General features: G+C 37.1%; 1 protein-coding gene across 3 annotated transcripts in view; it reads left to right on the top strand.

Moving 5' to 3' along the window:
• The window catches only part of LOC125669917 (synaptotagmin-15-like), a 122,470-nt gene that overhangs the window by 71,725 nt on the left and 32,926 nt on the right, over positions 1-17,819 (top strand). Inside the window, exon 1 of one of the 3 annotated variants that reach the window (XM_048904755.2) lies at positions 13,558-13,927. The exons of the other annotated variants lie outside the window; for them this stretch is intronic. Within the exon in view, the coding sequence (XP_048760712.2) occupies positions 13,920-13,927 (8 nt within the window). The 5' untranslated portion in view covers positions 13,558-13,919. Of the gene's footprint in view, positions 1-13,557; positions 13,928-17,819 lie in introns of those variants that run through there. 3 annotated transcript variants of the gene reach the window in all.

The following is a 17,819-nucleotide window of genomic DNA, read 5'->3' as shown; positions in this document are numbered from 1 at the left end:
CGTTTTCCAATGTACAGATGTACATACTCAATTGACCGACGGTAGAAAAGTAAATTTACAGAAACTCTGCATTTAAACGTGTAATATGTAAACGGCTTACGAACTATTTGCTGCAAGCGCTGAATATTACATCTGTTTGTAACGACGTGCTGAGGTCCACACCACCTTGAGACGAGTGACTGCATAGAGGAATTGATAAAATTAACTCCCAATAAAACTAAAGGGATTGGCAATGCAGTTGAACTTTGTCATTTTGCAAGCATGCTACTTAATTTGTGTAATCAACTCCTCTTACGTCTTTTACTTGAATTTTCAGACCTTGTACATTATAGTTGTTATAAAAACATTGGAAGATATATATGATGCAGGGGTTTCAACAATCTCATTTAAAGTCAGCATTTCGCAAATTATATGGTCATTATAACAATCTAATTTGCCAATACAATCTTCCATACCCATACAAATACTTTGTAAAATAAGCAGGTACTCACTTGAAAACTGTGGAAGGAAAAATAAAAGACAAACCATGTACTCTAAGCAATATTTCCTCAAAAACCGATTAAATTCAACAACCTGGAATTTTCTTAAACATTGAAGAAAATCAGAATCCTTGCCACACACACACACTTCTTCTATACCCATACAAATACCCTGTAAAATGAGGTTCTCACTTGAAAAATGTGGAAGGTAAAACAGACAAATCATAAACTCTCTATGCAAAAATTCCTCAAAACTGACGAAGTTCAATAACCTGTAATTATCTCCAAAATTGAAGAAAATCAAAATCCTTGCAGCATACACACCTTCATTACCCATATAATCACTGTAAAATAAAAGTCTCACTTGAAAACTATGGGAGGAGTTCACTGAACAAATCATGTAGACAGTAAGCACTTGTACTTTGTAATATTTCCTTAAAACGGATTAAGTTACAACAATCTGTATTTTTCTCAAAAATTGAAGAAAATAAAAATCCTTGCCACATTCACATCTTCAATATCCATACAAACTAACAGGATGGTCCTCACTTGAAAATTATGTACCCTTCATATAACAATAATTTCCAAATAAAGGGGCATAAGCCCTGCAGGAGAGGTCAAAATGGATCAAAATTGCAATATGATCTAGAATGATCCACATAGAAGCTACATAACATGTTTCAGCTTGATACGTGAGAGAGAAATGAATATAGAAACAGAAAACCCCGAACGGACGGACATACAGACATCGCGCGCTGTACCATAATACAACAGACGGACGTTAAAAAAAATCTGGCGTTCAAGTGATTTGCAGAACATATGGAGTTTTATGCAACAGAGATTTAAATCACTATTTTGTTAGAATTTAGCATTTTCACCACTCAGATACCACCAGAATATGGTCCGCAAGATCATTGCAATATACTACATGCCATATAACATTTCTGTCATTACAGGGGTGAAAGCAAAATTGTAGATAGTGACACCGATGAAATGTTTTACAGAGTTCGATAATATGACAGAGAAGTAAATACAGGTTTTTTAAGACTCCCAAATGATAGAATTGGTGAATATTGACATATAAATAAAGAGAATATCATACACTTTAGACTGTGGGATCAAGTACCAAGGCGGATAAAGCATCCCCTGTCGACCGGTCACACCCGGCTTGAGCTCTATATCTTGATCAGTTAAACGGATTTATCCGTAGTCAAAATCGGTGTGCCAAGAACGGCCTAACAATCGGTTTGAAACCAGTCAGACAGCATTTGATCCAATGATAGGTTGTATTGGCATACTAGGTTATTATCCAATTTTCCCCCCATAAAGTAGTGATCGGGGTATTTAGTGTTTTATTTCAGCCAGAGGATTACTTTTAAATAGTATTTCTTGGCGCAAATCTTCACGACTGACAACCAAACAATCGTTATCATAGTGTTATTGATGGACAAAGCATGACATATTAGATATTGATATGACGGTAATTTTATAAGCGTCGAAGAGCATTGATTGTTTTAGTCGACACTTCAAAGTATAAAAAGTTACGACCACATTTGCTACCCCCTACAGTTACGTTTGGGGTATCACGGATCACACAAGTATATAAATGAGCGAGCTGCCCACACGGTATAGGCTGATTTGTAATGTCAGATAAAGTTTTTGTTTATATGCAAGATATGTACAGTAAATCGAAAAGCAATTTAAAGACTAGTATAGATACATGTATACTATTGACACTTGATATACAAACATGAACACAGAATTTGTGTACCAGTATGTGTGCATGTTTCACAGCAATATGATAGCATGATGATTTAGTTCCAATCAACCGGTAAGTGAGAAAGTTTCCCAGTTTACTTTCGGAAAGTCGGTGGTCTCTTCCCAGGTACTTGTATCTGGGTTCTCTCTTCCACCAATAAAAACTGGGCACCACCAGATAACTGAAAAATTGTTAAGTGTGGCGGAAAACATCAATCAATAGTTCCAATCAAGGCCCCTTTGAAGGCAACATGAACATGTTGCAGAAAGAACAATACATTTACAAGTGAAATAGTATAATTGAGAGTAAGTGTATAGTTGAATAAAAAAATATTCAGATTGCCACATAGATATAATGCACATTCATATACATGTATAATGGTTTTAAAAATCTTTCTTTGATTATTATATCAACAGACGACAATTTGCAGTCAAATGATTGTTTAATCATTATTTCATTGGTAATTGCTACGGAAGATCTTTTCCTGCATGAACCGTCCGCGTTTCTGTATTGTGTGCGCAGAGGGGACGTTAAACAATAGTTCCATGTGGATCCGGGTTAGAATAGGTCCTCAATACCCCTTGCCTGTCGTAAGAAGCCGCTAAATGGACGGTCCTTTGGATGAGACCTCATAAAAACAAGAGATGTTTTTAAAACACATATGCCCCCCATGGTGCAAAATTGAAAAGGGTTATACACACACATCATTTAATTGATAGTAGTATCATCAATTCAAAATATTGAGCAGACAATATCTTCCTATGTCAAGAGTGAATTGACCGTGTGATCTAAAAATCAACAGGGGTCATCTACTCCTTATGCTGTACCAGTGTACCAAGTTTGGTGTCAATCAAGCAAATAATTCTTAAAATATGGGAGACAATATATTACTATGTCCAGTTCAACTATTGGCTTTTGACCTCAAAATCAATATGGGTCATCTTCTCCTGAAGATGTACCAGTGTACTAAGTTTGATGTCTGTCAAGCAAAAGGTTTATCAAGATATTGAGTGGACAGTATATTATATGTCCAGTTTGACCTTTGGCCATGTGACCTCAAAATCAATAGGTGTCATCTTCTCCTGAATATACAACAGTGTACTAAGTTTGATGTCTTTCAAGCAAAGGGTTCTCAAGATATTGAGTGGGCAGTATATTCCAAAGTCCAGGTTAACCCTTGACCTTTAAACATGTGACCTCAAAATCAATAGGGGTCATCTTCTCCTGAAGATGTACCAGTGTACTAAGTTTGATGTCTGTTAAGCAAAAGGTGTATCAAGATATTGAGTGGACAGTATATTATATGTCCAGTTTGACCTTTGACCATGTGACCTCAAAATCAATAAAAGTCATCTTCTCCTGAATATACAACAGTGTACTAAGTTTGATGTTTGTCAAGCAAAGGGTTCTCAAGATATTGAGTGGGCAGTATATTCCAATGTCCAGGTTAACCCTTGACCTTTAAACATGTGACCTCAAAATCAATAGGGGTCATCTTCTGAAGATGTACCAGTGTACTAAGTTTGAAGTCTGTCAAGCAAAGGGTTCTCAAGATATTGAACGGACAGTATATTCCTACGTCCTGTGTGACCCTTGACCATGTGACCTCAAAATCAATAGGGGTCATCTTCTCCTGAAGACGTATCAGTGTACCAAGTTTGATGTCTGTCAAGCAAAGGGTTCTCAAGATACTGAGCAGACAGTATATTCCCATGTCTAGTTTGACCTTTGACCATGTGACCTCAAAATCAATAAGGGTCATCTTCTCCTGAAGACGTATCAGTGTACCAAGTTTGATGTCTTTCAGGCAAAGGGTTCTCAAGATATTGAACGGACAGTATATTCCTATCTCCAGTTTGACCCTTGACCATGTGACCTAAAAATCAATAGGGGTCATCTTCTTCTGAAGATGTACTGGTGTACCAAGTTCGATGTCTGTCAAGCAAAGGGTTCTCTAGACATTGAATGGTCAGTATATTCCTATGCCCAGTTTGGCCCTTGACCTTTGACCATATGACCTCAAAATCAATAAGGGTTATCTACTCTTTAGGATGAACCAGTGTGCCAAGTTTGATGTCTTTCAAGGAAAGGGTTCTCAAGATATTGAGCGGACATTATATTCCTATGTCCAGAGTAGATTGACCTTTGGACCTGAAAAACAATAGGGGTCATCTTCTACTCATAACCAACCCACATATGAAATATCGTTTTCATCAAGTGAATGGTTCTCAAGATACTGAGCGGACAACTTGTGGTCTACCGACCGACCGACAGGTGCAAACCAATATGCCCCTCTTCTTTGAAGGGGGGGGGGGGGGGGCATAAAAAATCGGAGGCCCCGTGTCACAGCAGGTGCGGCACGATAAAGATGCCTCCCTGCTCAAAAGCCATAAGCACCGATTTTGTTAACGGCAATGGTGACAGATCGACGTCTCCATATGAGTAATAATCTCGAGTGGGACGTTAAAATACAACCAACCCATCACTAAAATGGTCTAAATATAAACTTTGTCAAGGTCGCTTAGAGGTCGGTTTACTCGTAGAAATGAATTTCCGTTAATACCAAAACAACCAATTATAAACTTGTTCGTTTCAGGATTTGCAGTTAAAATGTAAACAAAAATGATTCGAAATACCCAAAATAATTGCTGTTGTGATCAAATCTAAATGTGTGAGAATTGTATTACCGTCAACGTAATAGGTAATCCATGAACATCTAGCTTAATTAATCATGTAAATGGGGGGAAAAACCCGGTAGGATAAAGAGTCGTATTTAGCCCCTTATCCGGACTACAGATAAGGTTTACCGCTAAATGTGTGACCTTAACTACTTTCGTCACATTAAGAATGGAATTATAAGCACCTTAATTAACTACTTTCGTCAAATTTAGGATGGATTCTTCTCATATTTATTAGAAGCACTGAGATGTTACATTTCGTCTACAATAACGGTATAATGCAGTAATTCCTTTGACATTGAAAAGTGCATGTTGCTGTTCTTGTTTTTGTGTCAAAGTCACTCTTTTTAAATTCTAGACCCAAGTTATTCAATTTGGAAAAGATTAATATGAGCGTTTAGAATCACTTCTAGAATGGTAGGAAGTTAAAGATATCAAATACTACACCCCGTTACGATTTATTCCGTGGTAGCTCAGTAGTAGAGCGTTCGCTTCGTAACCGGGAGGTCGTGAATTCGAGCCCCGCTCTTGTCATGGCCGCGTCAGATTGCAACTTCGCAAAACGCTCGGCATTTAGAGGTGAGGATCACGGGTCTTTCGGATATGACCTTAGAAACAGGTACCGTATCGCGGCAGGCTTTGGCACGTTAAAGAACTCTCACCACCACGACCGTAAGCGCTAAGCATATGTCTTAACTTTGTGGTACTTAACATACAAGTGGTGAGGGCTCAATATGTATGAAAATTTTTTGACGAGACTTAAAACAACCAACCAACGATTTATTCCCCTAGTTCTGAAAATGAATATTTTCTTGCTTTTATGCAAGGTGAAGATAACGAACAGTGATCAATCTCATAACTCCTGTAAGCAATACAAAATAGATAGTTGGGCAAACACGGACCCCTGGACACAGCAGAGGTGGGATCAGGTGCCTAGGAGGAGTAAGCATCCCCTGTTGACCGGTCACACCCGCCGCGAGCCCTATATCCTGATCAGGTAAACGGGGTTATCCGTAGTCAAAATCAGTGTGCCAAGAACGGCTTAACAAATGATATGAAACACGTCAGACAGCATTTGACCCAATGATAGGTTGTATTGACGAACTAGATCGTTATAACGACCATAGAATTTGCAAAATGCTGATTTTAAACGAGACTGTTCAAACCCCTGCACCATCAACTTTGTTTGTCAGTAGCCTGCTTCGATTTAAAAACTGACCATACGCAGAACAAGCTCTTGTGAATCGAATCAGTTGAGAGATGTAAACACCATATGTAGGTTTTGATAACATTGCGCATTGCCGATATAAATAATTAATTTAGAAGGTTAGGAAAAGACGAAACATGTGTAAAGTAAAGGTGATTTCAAGCGTCAAGTCAACTGAATTGAAGACAAGAAGAGCGGTGTAAACTACATCCGTGATGTGATTTGGTCGCGATCAGCGATGAAAAATCTGGCGCCTAACTGACGTTAAAGCACAATTGTTGGACACAGATTTCGACAGAAATTCAGATGAACTGAGAGAATTGACGGAGGATAGTTGGATCAAGTTAACGTTAATCTCTTGGTAAGGTTTTTGCAAATTTTGGAAGGGAACAATGACATGTCGATCGTTAGGACTCACGTTTGTAGCCAGTAAAATAGATTTTCGACAAAGTGCAGATAGATAGCTGGTTGCTTTTTTACCTCCAGTGTGTAAGGGAAAGTAAAACCGAACTGACAGAGAGTTTCTGTTCACTTCAGAGAGATTTAAGTTGTAGGATTTTAATGAAGACTTGTAGTGGTACCCTGATATGAGCCTCATTTTTCGAATATCGAAACCAGTCTCGCTTATGCCGAGTAATGAACGTAATGACTATTGCCCGGTAACAACAACATCGCCTTTGACTCTGCCTCCTTTTCTACGCTTCCAATATCAAAGTCATCTTATGAATTTGCCGTGCATGTTGCAGTTTAGGCCTAGTTGCATACGGTATCTGAAATGAAACAACTGAACTGTGTGTTTTATGTTTCTGTTTTATTAATTGATGAAATCCTTGTCTGTTTTCAAAGTAAACTCTCCATTAATATTCTGATGCGTTGTTTTTTCTTCTTTCATTTTGATTCTGTTATGATGTCACTGCAGTGGCGGATTCAGGATGTCCGATAGGGGGCACATGTGAAAGTCAAGTATCAGCCAAAATACTCAGCAATTTTGGGTGCCAGTCTGGAATTTTGTGTACAGTACAGATGGATATAGTGATAGTATTGGTCACAATAAGACAAATCACCCTTAAAATTTGAGTTTTTGGATTTGTTCCATTTCCTGCCAAGTACGCATATTCTAGACATGTAAATTACCATGTTTGTTACATATGCTACAGAGTATAACGTAAAAAGATTGGTCTGGCTAAAATTCAAAGTAAAGGAATGTTTCATATTTGTATCTACGCCATTATGATTAATGCATGTCGGGATATTGACTACCAAACCATTTTCTGGATACTGAATGTGACGTACATGTTGAAAGTAATTCTTTACGGTTAGGAGGAGCTCCTACGCCAGCTTATTTTGAAATAGCTATAACACTTAGGAATGTATGTATACTAAATACTAGACTAAAGATGCTGGGTATAAATATATATACATGTAAACAAAATGTGTGGAAAATATATTACGGAGGAAGCAATTTTAGGGAATAAGCAAAATCCCTGAAATTTTCAGATATTAAGCTTAATCTCTCATTCAGTTAGGGAGTAAGCTTATTTTCTAAACATTCCAGTTGGGCTGCGCAATAATATCGATATCCCGGTGTATTGCGGTTCTTTGACAAAAAATATCGTATTGCGATACGTTTTTGCAGTACCGATATACCGACAAATTGTTCGTGTTCGGAATTAAGTTCGGAATTCCTAAAATAAAATCGCATGTATCACTGGCACAGGCGTTATAATGATGAAGGATTAGTATATTTCATAGAGAAGAGAAAGAAATCCGTGATATATTCACTATAGTTAATTTTACTCACTAACTGATTAAATTGTGTTCTAAGCAACTCGCATCCTGCATTTTAAAACGTGCGTCAAACTGACAAACACTTTCCAGTATTTGAAACACGAAAGTCCACATAATCCTTCATTTTTATGGGATTTATGAAAGGTGAAACCATATGGAAAAACGAGGGACGGAGATTTTCATCTAAAGAATTCAAAACAAACCTTAAAGAGAGGGCTATTGGGTTATAGTGATAATGAAATCAAAACATACAAGTGGTACATGTACTTGACAATTACAATCGAATCACGTTTTTAAGCAAAAAGCGGGGTAAACCCCTTGTATTTGTCACCAAATACAACCCTGGAATTCAAAATATAAAACAAACGCTTTTAAAATGCTAGCACATTCTCCAGAGACAGACTTTCCCCCCTGATTTACCTATTGTTTCACAAACGCATTTAAGGGGATATGCTCAAATCATCAGTGTTGTAAAATTTTCAAGTTGCATAACAATTGTAAAGTGCAAATAAGATTGCTTGATGATGTGGATTTTCATGCAGTTAGAATTCTGTTTGTGCTCTCCATTTTTATAAGAATATAAAATACTATTCGAAGAAACCGGTTTTCTCATGTCCCGCGGCTTTGCTATTATAGGGAGATCCCCGAGTATCAAACGTGGCGGAAATCCAATTGTCATTCGATTTTATGGCAAAAATTTTAAGGTTCCACCTTATTTTTCTATTTTATTATGTTTGTATTTATCAAGATTTATAAAAATTAGTGAGATCCCAATGCCACTCTTGGTTAGGTTGTCTGAGTTGTAGTTTTGATACTCGGGGATCTCCCTATTATAGGGGTTGTAAATAAGTTGTCAACTTCTTCAATCGTCATTAATAAATGACAATTTTCAACCAACAATATGTATTCTATTGTTAATTGCTAAGAAAAATAACAAAGCTGCGAGACATGAGAAAACCGGTTTCTTCGAATAGTATTTTATATTCTTATAAAAATGGAGAGCATAATGAAATATTATTTTTCAAATAATATGTTTTATGTGATCATTTTTAACACTTGGCTAATTTGTCTATTCATGACTATATGCTGTACATACATGTATCATGTTATGTAGTCTGTGTTATGTAATCATCTTGTTTAGTTTCTTGATCACAAGTGAAGGACATGTATCTATTTTACACGTTATGTCATCAGTAATCATAACCAATCATTTTAGCTGATTCGGAGATATATTTTTATCCACCCTCATCTGCAGCCAATGAAATAATGATTAAGTTTCACGTGATCATGTCTTTGTAGCTGTCCAAGTGAATAAAAGCATTAATTTTTATGTGATTATAGAGGAAAATTTTCCCTCCACCACCCCAATCTTGCCACCTTAATCAAAATGTAATGTGTGCCATTTCATCTTCCCCAATCATATCCATTATTTCAATAAAATAACCTCGTATCACGCCGCCAAAACACCCAATTAGTGTAGAGTCACGTGATTGTTGCGGTACGTGGCTGATTGGGGTCATATATCATCGTACTTGATGAGATCATTTTGATTCGTTGTGAAAATATTGCAATACATATCGCATACAGTTTAAGATATTGCAATACGGAATTTCCAGACAATACCCAGCTCTAATTCCAGGGATTTAGCGTATTCCCTAAAATTGAGGACATTTTGTTTGCTTATTCCATGAATAACAATGCTCAGTTAAAATTTCCGCCATGTATTTCTTTCATTACAGTTATTAAATAAAACATGCAGCATAAATATAACATCATGACAAGATTTGTAATGAAAAATAAATACAAATAAAAGCTAAACACCAAGCCTAGCTTCACTTTTTGTTGGAGCAGGTTTAGTGGGAATGATATCTTGAATTACAAGCCATGTTTGCTTTGAAACATGGACATCGATTTGTTTGACACCGTTTATGGTCTGTGCATTTGCACTTTACATAGCCTTGACCACCACACCTAGACTCCTTCATTGACATAATATATGTATAACGAGAGAGAGGGGGGTTTGGAGGAGGCTGGAAAGTATTATCACTCACATGACTTTCAGGTGTCGAAGTCTCCACTGGTATTGGTGGTCTGCCGGTACTGGAGTCTCTGTCGGTACTGGAGTCTCTGCCGGTTTCCGGTACTGAAGTTTCTGTCGGTATTGGAGGCTCTTCCAGTACTGTAGTATCTGCCGGTACTGGAGTTTCTGCCGGTACTGGGGTTTCTGCCGGTAATGGAAGCTCTGCCGGTACTGGAGTTTCTGCCGGTACTGGAGTCTCTGCCGGTTTCCGGTACTGAAGTTTCTGTCGGTATTGGAGACTCTTCCAGTACTGTAGTATCTGCCGGTACTGGAGTTTCTGCCGGTACTGGGGTTTCTGCCGGTAATGGAGGCTCTGCCGGTACTGTAGTCTCTGTCGGTACTGGAGTTTCTGCCGGTACTGTAGTCTCTGCCGGTACTGGAGTTTCTGCCGGTAATGGAGGCTCTGCCGGTACTGGAGTCTCTGCCGGTACTGGGGTTTCTGTCGGTAATGGAGGCTCTGCCGGTACTGGAGGCTCTGGGACTATAGGTTCTGGATCATCAGTAATGCCGTTACCAAGAATAGCTTACAGGTCGTCTTTATCTGCCATCACTGCTCACAGGCCAAAATTTCTTATCTTTTGAACAGGTGTCTTTGATGAGTGCTTTACATTGTTGTTAATTCTGCAGCTTCTTGCACTTCAGCTATAGTTGTGTGATAGCCATCCCTTGTCATTAATACTCTGTTCAGGCTTTCAAGCGGGCCTTTATTTTCCTTATTTTTCTACAACAGTCCTTATTTGAGCTTTAGATTCCTAAAAAAAAAAATCCCTCTTTTTTTGTTGAAGTTCCTACATTTTCAAATTTTGAAAGTTTAAATAAAGTTGACACAAAGTAAGTGTTGGAATTTATTAAATTTAGTCTTAGTATACTTTCAGGAAATGAATATGTTGATTAAATGTACATCTCAGAAGACCTCTTGATGGTTATCAGCTATATTCAGCATTGATTGTGAGCCATGGGAGTCCACCTGAATTATATCATGGTTTGTGCTGAATGCCGAATATGGCTGTTGATGACCACTGGTATGATCTTCTGAGGGGTAATTAGTTTTTGTATTATTGCTCTTGCAAATGGTGAGTAAAACATTTTTTCTTTCCTATTGATTTTGTAAATTTAACACTTAATTTTGTCTAAAAAGCCCTTTAAAATCCTTTAAAAAGGCCCTTATTATACCCCCCCCCCGAACGAAGTTCTGGGGAGTATTTAGGAATCACTCTGTCCGTCTGTGCAGATTCGTGTCCGGGTCATAACTTCTTTGTTCTTTGATTTAGGCATACCATATTTGGCACACAGGTGGATCACCATGAGACGATGTGTCGAGTACCTTCATGGCCTCTATATGACCTTTACCTCAAGGTCAAAATTAATGGGTTTTTATTACAATGGATTCGTGTCCGGGCCATAACTTCTTTGTTCTTTGACATAGGCATACCATATTTGACACATGAGTGTATCACCATGAGACGATGTGTCGGGTACCTTTTTGACCTGTATATGACCTTGAACTTTGACCTCAAGGTCAAAATTGATAATAGGGTTTTGACATAGCAATACCATAAGACATGGGTGTATCACCATGAGACTATGTGTCATGTACATTCATGACCTCTTTATGACCTTGACCTTTGATCTCAAGGTCAAAATTATAGGTTTATGCCATGGATTTGTGTTCGGACTATATCTTCCATTTTCTTCTACAAAGGCATACCCTATTTTGACGCTCAGGAAAGAGGTAATTTATACATATTAACAACACCCTTTGGGAGATTGGGGTAAGCGAGGGGGGGGGGGGGTAACACCCTTTGGGAGATTGGGGTAAGCGGGGGGGGTGTATTCTTAATGAGCATTGCTCACAGTACCTCTTGTTTGGTTTTTTTTAATTTTGCCCTAAAAATGGCCCCTTTTTTGCGAAATGTCACTTGAAAGCCTGCTCTGTTTGCTTGGTCCTTTTTCCTTAAAATTTCCTCCAAAAATTTAGCTTTTGGATCCATTTTCCGTGCAAGACTAACCACAAATGTCCCTTTCGAAATACTAGTTTTGAGAACACATTCCCTAAAATTGCTTGATCCCTGTAAAATATATAAATATGTGTTTTCAATATTCTGTAAACAGCCCTGCATAAATTGCAGGGTGGTGCACTCAAGAATGCCTACTACTAATTCTGCTTCGCATACAAGATTTAACCTACAGTACTCATATGAGTTAATTGTTAAAGTCGATATTCGGGTTATATGGTACATTCTACTTAGATCAAACTTATATCACATATCTAACATAGCCATTGTCTTGTCAATCATATTGCATCATACCAAATCACATTGTTATATATCATATAACAATTGTACCTTAATTCTATATTAGAATTATGTATGAAAGGTGAAGATAACGAACAGTGATCAATCTCATAACTCCTATAAGGAATACATACCAGAGGTGGGATCAGGTGCATATTATATGACATACAGTTATAATACATCATACTGATTGTTAGGTCGTTCTTAGCACACTAGTTTTGACTACGGTAACTCCGTTTACCTTATCAAGATATAGAGCTCATGGTGGATGTGACCGGTGGTGGACAGGGGTTGCTTACTTCTCCTAGGCACCTGATCCCACCTTTGGTATATCCAGGGATCCGTGTTTGCTCAACTCTTTATTTTATGTAAAATAGACGCAAAAATTGATGTCATGTATGACATCATACAGTCATCTAGTGGAATCATTTAAGAAGACAGAAACAGGGAAACTTGCATTATTTTGAATTCTTTATTTGCTGAGTCGATAGCCTTTGTCGAGGTAAGCTACGTGTCACGTCTTAACCTGATTCAACGGTTTGAATCCCGACTGCAAACCGTACAAAATAGATGACGGAAACCTATAGGTGCAAACCGTACATAATAGATGACGGAAACTTAAAGACGCAAACCGTACAAAATAAATGACGAAAGCATCATATTGTTTTCAACAGGGTCTCGGGGAGGTTATTGAGGCATCAGGGCATCTATGTCAGCTTGTGGCCGTGTGTACTGTTCGCTTTGTTATCGCCCTGTCCTCGATATTAACTACCATTCTATAGAATAGTAAAATAGCAATTGTCTAACAAGGGAAATTGGAGCTTTGTCTGATCAAATCAAATCTAGCGTATGTTTCATTTCCGATTCCAAGATTGGAGATCATGTTTTTCTTTTCTGAATTACTGGATTTTAAAGTATACTAATTCTGATATTTCGCTTTATAAAATGCTGTCGTGCAAACGAAGCTGCATTCAGTCTTCCATCAAACGTGCTTCATCAGAAATTCTATTCACTCTTTTTCCTATCTTCTTAATTATCAGGAAATGTCATTTTTTTCCGGCCAAATGCCAATAATGCCAGAGCGGTCCATTGTTTTTGGAATCACCCATAGTGGCTTCTGGTTTAATTAGCATCCACCCAGAGAATATATAGCTATTGCCGGCAAATCCCTTGGTCAAAATCGCTTTCTATCTACATCAGTTTATGGTGAAGTTTGCCGTGTAGAGGACCATTCCATTCGGTATCGTTATTCAAGCTCAATGTTTTCTGTAAATCTAATGAAGTCAGAGATCAGTCATTAATTGCGTGTAACAGACGAAAGTTTGTGGGAATGGTAGTGGTTTCTCTTACTCAGGACTGTAAACACGCACCGTCTTCCTCAAGTTGTATCGCTTAAAACTGCTAATGTCATAATTATAAGATCTCGCGAGAATATCTGCAACAAACCTAGCATTTAATGTGCTTAATTCTGGTTAATTCTCATCACTGGAGACTTCAAGGCCGGGTATCAAACTACTCGACGTGACTTTAATGGGAACACTTTGTCTCCGACTTTTACGATCGTCGGTGTGTGAGCACCATTTAACGCTTTGTTATCTGTGACATCGGAGGACGAAGCTTAAAGACAAACAGGAATGAACCGGTGAGTCCACGCTCTTCTATCAAACAGGAAGTCAAACATAGTAGTCAAGCGGTAAAGTGTTTTAGACCAAAGAGTAGTTGTGATAAATTGATTAAATTTCATGGCCACATCTTAATTCGCTGAATGATTTGAAATAATTAATTCGGCTATTTGCTAACTTTGAATGCTTGGTTCAGAGCCAATTTCTGGAAAACTATCGATGTTTTTACTTTAATATTTTCATCGAGGTAATTATTGCGTTAACACTGAACTGATGATAGATATAATGAACGCTATTAACAGTATTTTGCTATTGAGTAATTTTATGGCAGAGCTTGGGCAGCAATATAACTATAAATCGCAGATGCTGCATAAATATTATAGATTTTTAGTAATGATTTTATTGTTTTATGTTCTGAAACCTGATCAAATTAACTCCTGATATTGCATGGAAATATGAAATTGTTTCAGCAAAAATATTTGGATATTGATATCTAAAACCCTTTATGAAGACGTTCTTGATTGATAAAACTAACTCTCGGTAAGGTTGTTGAAATGCCATGGCAACCACGGCTTCTCAATTTTCTTTTATATGCATGTGATATTTCCTGTTCCATAAACATCCTTATTAAGACAATTCATATTAAAGGTTAAGAAATAATAATTGGCAAACTGTTTGTTTCTTAAGGAGGAAAATAACACACCAAATAAATCTCATAGAGGATATTTACAACTGAAATTAAAAAGTTTTGAATTTATCTTATTTAGTATTTTAAAAAATACAGGTTTAGTAGAAAGTAATCTGAAAAATATCAAAACCCCTGCTGGACTCGAACGTACGAACTAGAGATCAGTCATCACACTGAGCTACCCAACTATTCGATTACTTTAAAAAGGTACATGTGTTTTCATTCAAGTTTCACAAAGGAAGCCATTGCGACGAGGTATTATTCCTCCTTAAATAAAAACTACATGTATATAAATCATTGTGCATCTTTACCAGCGCGGAATTTAATGTTCGTCAACTACAGAAGAAATGCGAGGGTGTAGTATGTCAAATATTCATATGCTCATTTTATGTGTTAAATTTTGATAAGACGTCAGCACTACTATACTCCATAAATGAACCAAAACTATTAGATATGCATTTAATAGAACTAATATTGTAGAGATTTATGAGATAGATCACTGTTTGTTATCTTCACTTCTTCGTGTAAATGAAAACAGTTTCAAATTCTTTCCGAAACAAGCCGAGTGTGAACATCTTATAGCATACAGCGTGCAGAACAGAAATGACAGAGGACGAAGGAAAACAAAGAAAGCGAAGGAAAGAGGAATTTTGTCTGATAGGTCCTTGCTACTGTAAATACGAAAGATTAAGTTGAAGTCAATAAGGCTGTTAGAGATGTCCGAGACTTAAATTGGTCAATAAGGAAGAACTTGCTTTTCGTCCTACACCTTTTACCTCGGGTGAAATCAAGCACATGCAGTATATAAATGCAATTATATATACAAAAACCCTTATCGCCTGCATATGGTGTTAATTCGATACACAAGAGATTGTTCTGCGTATCATCAGTTTTTAAATCGAGGCAGGCTACTTCATGTAACAAAGTTGATGTTACAGGGGTTTCAACAGTCTCCTTTCATCGCAAATTTTATGATCATTATAACTCATCTACAAATACAATATGTCGTTGGGTATATTTCTGTCCGCAAATCCTTCTGCTTTGGAGAAAGAACTGTCTTAATGTTAAATGGTTGTAAATAGAGCAGTCATACTGGATGTCATATCAGATACATAGTTAACACATGATGAGGCTCATGGGTTACAACACTCACCTATGTCACTCTCCCTATATGATGAATTCATATCTGTAATAAATTTATATCTGTAATATAAGTTTAGAGCACTAATAGCAATCGAACATTACGCCTTGACCTGCCGACTATTGGAAAAAGGTGTATTCATTCGTGTATATATCCTACAAATATAGTCTCGTGGATGATACTCTCAAGAAAGTGTTTAACCTTTTTATCGTCGAAAATGTTTTTTAAGAAATTCTAAATGCTGGTAGACCACGTTGTGACCCGACCCTTTGTAATTAAAACAAAGGGAGTGAGAGAGAAGGGAATTTTCCATAGAACTTATGGTGCAGTTTACTGGTCAGATTTTCAACTAAGACCATTGCAAGTAGCCAAAATATGTCAATCTCTAAATATGGTTAAATGTACTCTTATTGATTTTCTTTAGATTTTTCTTGAATTTACATTTTAAAAAACAGCATGGAAAATTTGAATTGTTTTCATGTTTGGACCAGATATAAGACATTGTAAAAAGGTCTCCGGAGATTGTAAGCACATTGGTTAGTCTAGAGATTTGTTATTTGAAAGATGATTTTAAAAATCTTTCCTTACACCCCCCCCCCCCACCCCCCCCCCCCCCCCCCCCGGTGGCCCTTCCCTGGCTTCAGCGGTTGGGGTATTAAAAGACCTACTGTTTAGCACAAAAATTTGAATAGTCGATAATATTGAATTAATTATATGTCTTTGAGCTTTTTTTTTTTTATTGTCAGGTACATGTACTTCAAAGGTAATGAGAGAGTTATAGAGATCATGCTAAACCAACGCCATTTCCTCTGAATCATGAATTCAGATGTTTTATTACAAGGCTTTAGGCTTGTCTATTTTTCTGTGTGTGGCACAAATCTTTAATCTTGGTAATATCTTTTTCACCTTAAGAGGTAGAGCTTTCATATTTGGTATGTGCATTTCTTGAGACTTAATAGTACAGTATGTACGGAGTTTTGCATGATTTTTTTAAATAACCGATTGCATGATTTTTTTTAAAATAACCGATTGCCATCTTGACTGCTGGTGCGATGATTGTTTCTGGCCATGGATAAATCGTTCAAAATTTAAAATACCTACAAACCTTCTATTTTGCCTGCACATTACTTTTCATAATGTTGTGCCTTCCCGTGCGGATCCGGGTTAGAAGAAGTCCCCAGTACCCTTTGCTTGTCGTAAGAGGCGACTAAATGGGGCAGTCCTTCGGATGAGACCGCAAATGCTTGAGGTCCCGTGTCATAGTACATTTAGGTGTGGCACGATAAAATTCCCTGCCTGCTCAATGGCCATCAGCACCGAACATAGGCCTAAATTCTGCAGCCCTTCACCGGCAATGGTGACGTCTCCATATGAGTGAAATATTTTCGAGAGGAACGTAAAACAATATACAATCAATCAATCAAACATAACAATGTACCACTAAATCTCTTGTCCCCCACATTGTTAATTCCTCAATGGGTGATAACTTAATATGCAAAATTAAATAGTTATTTTTCCTTCATACATTTTATTTATGAAAAATTATTTGTCCATTGAATTTTTCATCTTCATTGAGTCAATATTTAGACACATGTATCTTCTTTAGTATGATTGACTCTTTGCTTAGGAGCTGGTCACAGTAAAATTGTTATATTGAGATCCCCTGAGATTGAATACGCTGCTGTAATATATGTAATAGCATTTATAGATAAATTTCAATATCGATAGAAAATGTTAGTACTTTGCCTCAACATGTAACATAAAATTCTATGTCAAATATTGGAAATTACTTTGGTTGAAATGAAAATGAAATAATTTTTCTATCTTCTCTTACCTATTTTTTCTGCATAAATAATCCATTACTATGGAAACGAGCAACCCATTAAAAAAAACAATTTAAAGGAGGTATTAATTAATTTGAATAGAGATAATTCGTGCATTTAAATAGTTCGTTAAACATGGCATCTTCTTGGATTTGTAAATATTTTGCAAACACACCCCAAAAAATCATATGCTTCTATTTTTCCACATAGACAATTACGAGAATCAATCTTTCTTCTGAGTAAATCATAGTTCAGCAACA

This window comes from Ostrea edulis, chromosome 4, assembly GCF_947568905.1.
Source record: "Ostrea edulis chromosome 4, xbOstEdul1.1, whole genome shotgun sequence".
Lineage (NCBI taxonomy): Eukaryota > Metazoa > Mollusca > Bivalvia > Ostreida > Ostreidae > Ostrea > Ostrea edulis.
This window is presented reverse-complemented; position numbering and strand designations above follow the sequence as displayed.